The sequence below is a fragment of the Telopea speciosissima genome, unplaced genomic scaffold, assembly GCF_018873765.1.
Source record: "Telopea speciosissima isolate NSW1024214 ecotype Mountain lineage unplaced genomic scaffold, Tspe_v1 Tspe_v1.0019, whole genome shotgun sequence".
NCBI lineage: Eukaryota > Viridiplantae > Streptophyta > Magnoliopsida > Proteales > Proteaceae > Telopea > Telopea speciosissima.
The window spans coordinates 174,762-179,823 of record NW_025317355.1 but is presented as its reverse complement, the minus strand read 5'-3'; the positions used below and the strand labels follow the sequence as shown (position 1 = coordinate 179,823).

The following is a 5,062-nucleotide window of genomic DNA, read 5'->3' as shown; positions in this document are numbered from 1 at the left end:
GGTTTGGGTTTCTCTAAAAAGTGTCCTTATCTCTTATTAGACGTGTGGATGCGATGTTGAAGGTCGTGAACCTCAAATCGATACCTATTTTGGCGTATGTTCATTTTCGGTGTAAACCAGACCAAGTGGGTCGTTTGGGGTTATTGGGGGCATTTCTGTACTTTTTTGGGTTTGGTATTTTCTAAAAAGTGTTCTTATCTCTTATTGGACGTGTGGATGCGATGTTGGGGGTCGTGACCTTCGAATCGATACCTATTTCGGTATATGTTCATTTTCGGTTTGAACCAGACCGGGTGGGTTGTTTGGGGTTATTTGGGGGCATTTCTGTACTTTTTTGGGTTTGGGATTCACTGAAAACTGTCCTTATCTCTTATTATACGTGTGGATGTGATGTTGAGGGTCCTGACCTTCGAATCGATACCTTTTTTTTTTTGTTAGGTAAGTGTGATTATAGTAAGTAAGAGGAGAAAATACAGAAGAAGGCCGCCCTTGTCCTCCCCCCTTAGACAGGTCTAAGAGGGGGAGGAGATTCCCTAAAACAACCCGAGGACAGGCCCTCGGTGGAAAAGCCTAAGGCCAGGCCAACAACTCAATGAGACAAGGTTCTTAAAAAAACTTTACAATCTGAATCATTCTTAACCAACTCCACCAAGTCCTGTGGGAAATCAAGTGGATAAAAAATTGCTTCCCCATCCCCCGTATCCATGGCTGCAATAAAGTCTGCTGGCTGGTTGAGCTCTCTCCAAACATGTTTGATCTCCTTACGCTGTAATTGCTGTAGTAGCGTAGCTATACAGTCCCTCAAGATTTGCATGCTCCAAGGGCAGTCCACAGCCCCATTAAGAATATCTACTGCCAATTTGGAATCGGATCTGATGGAAACCCGAAGTAGGTTCCTTTGAATACAAAAAGTGACCCCCTTTAAAATTGCAAAAAGCTCCATGCCTAGAACATAATTAATATCTCCCTTCCCAGCATACGCCATTATGGCAACACTTGCATCATCACGAATGATTCCACCATAGGAAGCTCTATCAGCTGTTAAGGACCCATCACAGTGAAGGACTGCCATGTGAGTAGGAGGTCTAAACCAAGCACAGGTTTTTTGAGTAATCACCTTCCAATCCACCCTATTCCCCCAATTATCAGCCAAGAACTGGTTCCTTGGGCTGTGGACAGCAGAAATGGGAAAGGCAGCACACTTAATGGCCACATCAAGACGAATTGCCTCTATAATCTGATCATGGGTTCTAACCTTGTTCTCAAATAGCCTTCGGTTTCTCTCCCACCAAATGTAATGAACAGTAGCACAAAAAACCAACTTGGGAACCAAATCCATCCTTTCATTTGCACAACCAACACTCAAGAGCCAAGCAAGCACATTCTGGAGATTGGTAGGGCCTCCACCCCCTTGGGAGCAAAAAGAACTAATTTTACCCCAAATGCTAGTGGAAAAAGGGCAATTAAACAAAAGATGCTCATGTCTTTCAGTACCAGCCCAACACAAGATGCAATTCGGCCCAACCTGAATATTCCTATTAATAAGCTGATCTTTGGTAGGTAGAGCTTCCATAAGGCATCTCCAAGTTGTGCAAGAATGCTTTGGGCAATTCTGAGTAAACCAAACAAATTTATGCCACCCTACTTTAGGAGAGGATCTTCTAACAGAAGTTGCCTTGGATTGATGTGCTCGGATTTGTTGCAAGTTGGATAGAGTTATGGTGAACTTGGCTTGGATTGATGTGCTCAGGTCTTCAGAAGTTGCCTTTCTTCCTCCGGGTCTGTCTGACCATTCCCCTATGGTGTTGACCATCTTAGATGATGCTAATTTCGGTCCTAAACCTTTTAGATTCTTTGAGGCTTGGATTGGGAGGAATGGGTTTGATGATACTGTTCTCAAGGGTTGGGAACAGCCGGTTAGCATGACTCTTAATCCCATTCTTCGGTTTGCTGCTCGGCTAAGGAATGTCAAGAAGGAGCTAAGGAAATGGAATAAAGAGTGTGTTGGTGATGTTTTTGCTGCGGTGAAGGCTGCATGTGCTGATTTGAATCAAATTCATTGTAACCTTGGTGCACACCCTGATGACCCAAATTTGGTTTCCTTGGAGACTCAAGCTAAGGTGAAGTTGTGGGAAGCTTTGGCTGTTGAAGAAAAATTTTTAAAAGAGAAATCCAGGGTAAAACACATTCAGCTGGGTGATGGCAACAACAGTTTCTTCCATAAATCTATGATGTGTAGGCAGAATAGAAATCATATTCTGGAGATACAAGGGGAAGGGGGGGCCATTGTTAAGGTTCCTAATCTCATCAAGGAAGAAGCTATCTCCTTTTATAAGAGGTTGTTTGGGGCTGATTCTGATGATAGGGGGTTCTTTCCTAGTTCGGTTCCCTTACAATGTGGCTTGTCACTAGCTCAGCAGGAAGATCTTATTGGAAATGTGTCTAATAAGGAGATTATGGAAGTGGTGTTTGCTATGAAGAATTCCAAAGCTCCAGGGCCTGATGGGTTTGGGGCTGCCTTTTTCAAACACTTTTGGGATGTTGTTGGTGAAGACTTGACTTTGGCTGTAAAGTGGTTCTTTTCTAAGTCTTGCCTTCCCGGCTCGATTAACGCCACTTTCATTAGTTTGATCCCTAAGACAAGTGATGTGTCTTCTTTTGCAGGGTATAGGCCCATAGCCCTTTGTAATCTTTTTTATAAGATTATCACTAAGATCTTATCTAATAGATTGTAGAGAGTTGTTGGGCACGTGGTTAGTGATTCCCAATCTGCCTTTATAAAGGGAAGGTCCATTGTGGATAATATCCTTGTCTGTCATGATGTGGTTAGAGGAATTGAGCAGAAAGGAACAAGTCCTACAGCTGTGTTGAAGATTGATCTCCATAAGGCTTATGACTCTCTCAGTAGAAAGTTTCTGTTTGACATTATGGAAAGAATGGGCTTCCCACAGAAGTTTATTTGTTGGGTGAAGGCTTGTGTTGGCTCCCCTTATTTCTCCATTTTGATTAATGGAAGCCCAGCTAGTTATTTCAAAGGGGGCAGGGGTATCAGGCAAGGGGATCCCATCTCTCCCTATCTCTTTACTATTGCTATGGAGGGGTTTTCAGCCTTGATGAGGAAGTTGGAAGCAGAGGGCAGGATTAGTCTTCTCCCCAGATGCAAGAGCTCCCACCTCTCTCATCTTATTTTTGCAGATGATCTGATGATTTTTGTGAAGGCCTGCCATGATTCTATTTTAGCCTGTCTGGGGGTCCTGGATGATTTTCATACCTTTTCTGGGTTGAAACTCAACAGGGCTAAGTCCTCTATTATTTTAGGGGGCCTTACCCATACGGCCAGACTGCAACTTTTGGAATTAACGAATTTTGTGGACACCAAGCTCCCTATCAGGTACCTTGGTGTTCCTCTTATCTCTCGTAAGCTGGGCTTTGCAAACTGCTCTTCTATCGTGGATCGAGTGCGGAGCAAGCTTGATGGCTGGAAGGCCCGATTTCTGTCGTTTGCAGGGCGTGTACAACTATTGAGCTCCGTCCTTCAAGGCTGCTATATTTATTGGTCAGGGATCTTTGCTCTTCCAGGTGCTGTCAAGAAGAATCTGGAGTCCATCTTCTCCAATTTTCTTTGGTCCGGCCCGTGTTGAACGAAAGGTACATTATATTTTTTGGGACAATATTTGTAAGCCTAAGACAGAAGGGGGGGCCTTGGCATAAGGAGAATTACTGATATGAATACTGCTGGTATTCTTAAGCAAGTTTGGTGGATTGCCCTCTAAGAAGGACAGTCTTTGGGTTAGGTGGGTTAATACCCGTTACCTAAAAAATGACTCTATTTGGACTGCTAAAGTCCCACAAAATTGTTCTTGGGTTTGGTCGAAAATTCTCAAGTATAGAGATTTGGTTGAATCTCATATCCATCATATCATTGGGGGATGGCCAATCTACTAGACTTTGGCTTGATAATTGGCATCCCGAAAGAGTTTTGATTAAAAGATTTGGGGACCGTATTCGATATGATGCTGGTTCTCATGCCTTGCTTTGGTCTCGGATGTTATTAGGAATGGTAATTGGTATTCTCCCCCTCAGGGCTCTTTTGATTTGATTACTGTCTGGAGAGATCTCCCTACTATTCCCCTTGTTAATGGGGGGAAGGACCTTATTGTTTGGAAGAAAACTCCTAATGGCCTATTCAGTACCAAATCGGCCTGGGATCTGATAAGAAGGAGTGCTGCAAAGGTGGATTGGTTCAAACTTGTTTGGTTCCCTGGGTATCTTCCTAGACATTCTTGTACTACCTGGAGGTGTCTTAAGGGGGGTCTCCCAACCAAGGACCAACTTATTAAAAGAAACATCTTGGTTGGGCAGAATTGTGTTCTTTGTTGGGGGGGGGATTGGAGAGTCACTCCCACCTGTTCTTTGATTGTCCCTTTTCCAATTCTATTTGGAATAGGGTTAGCTCTCTTTGTTCTCCAAGTGGGAAGGGGCCTTCTGCCCTAACTGATGTGGTTAATTGGCTCTCCTTTGTGGTGTGCACCAATGACAAGTTAGATGTCATTCCTAAGCTGGTTTTTTGTGCTTCAGTTTACCATATTTGGTGGGAAAGAAATCAGCGTCTCTTTAGCAATACTTCAAGGACCTTTGACAGAATTTTCCAAGATATAAAGTTCGATGTTGTCACTAAAGGTTCTTACCCCCCCTATTGTGGCTGCCAGTAACTCAAGGAATCAGTTCTTGGTTGAGAAGTGGGGGTTCAAGTTAATTGGACTGTTTCGGTTCCTAAAGCTTGTTCTTGGTTTACTCCAGCCTATATGGTAGCGCTCCATTGTGATGGGTCTTTGAGCGCGGACAGAGTTGCATATGGAGGAATTATTCGTCATGCCACTGGAGATCCTATTCTGGCCTATGTGGGTAAAGGGGTGGAGACTTCAATGCTTAGCATGGAGTAATTAGCTATTCACAGAGGGGCGGCCTTGTGCTTGGAGAGGGATCTTCAAAGTGTTTCGATTAGATCTGATTCGAAGTTGGCAGTGGATATCATTGCTGGTGCTATCAGCTGCCCTTGGAG

At 43.8% G+C, this 5,062-nt stretch overlaps 1 protein-coding gene across 1 annotated transcript; it reads right to left on the bottom strand.

Moving 5' to 3' along the window:
* Positions 1–589: 589 nt before the first annotated feature.
* Positions 590–985, bottom strand: LOC122647295. Its single transcript, XM_043840715.1, has one exon. The coding sequence runs from the start codon at positions 983–985 to the stop codon at positions 590–592; it is 396 nt and encodes a 131-aa protein (XP_043696650.1).
* Positions 986–5,062: the final 4,077 nt, after the last annotated feature.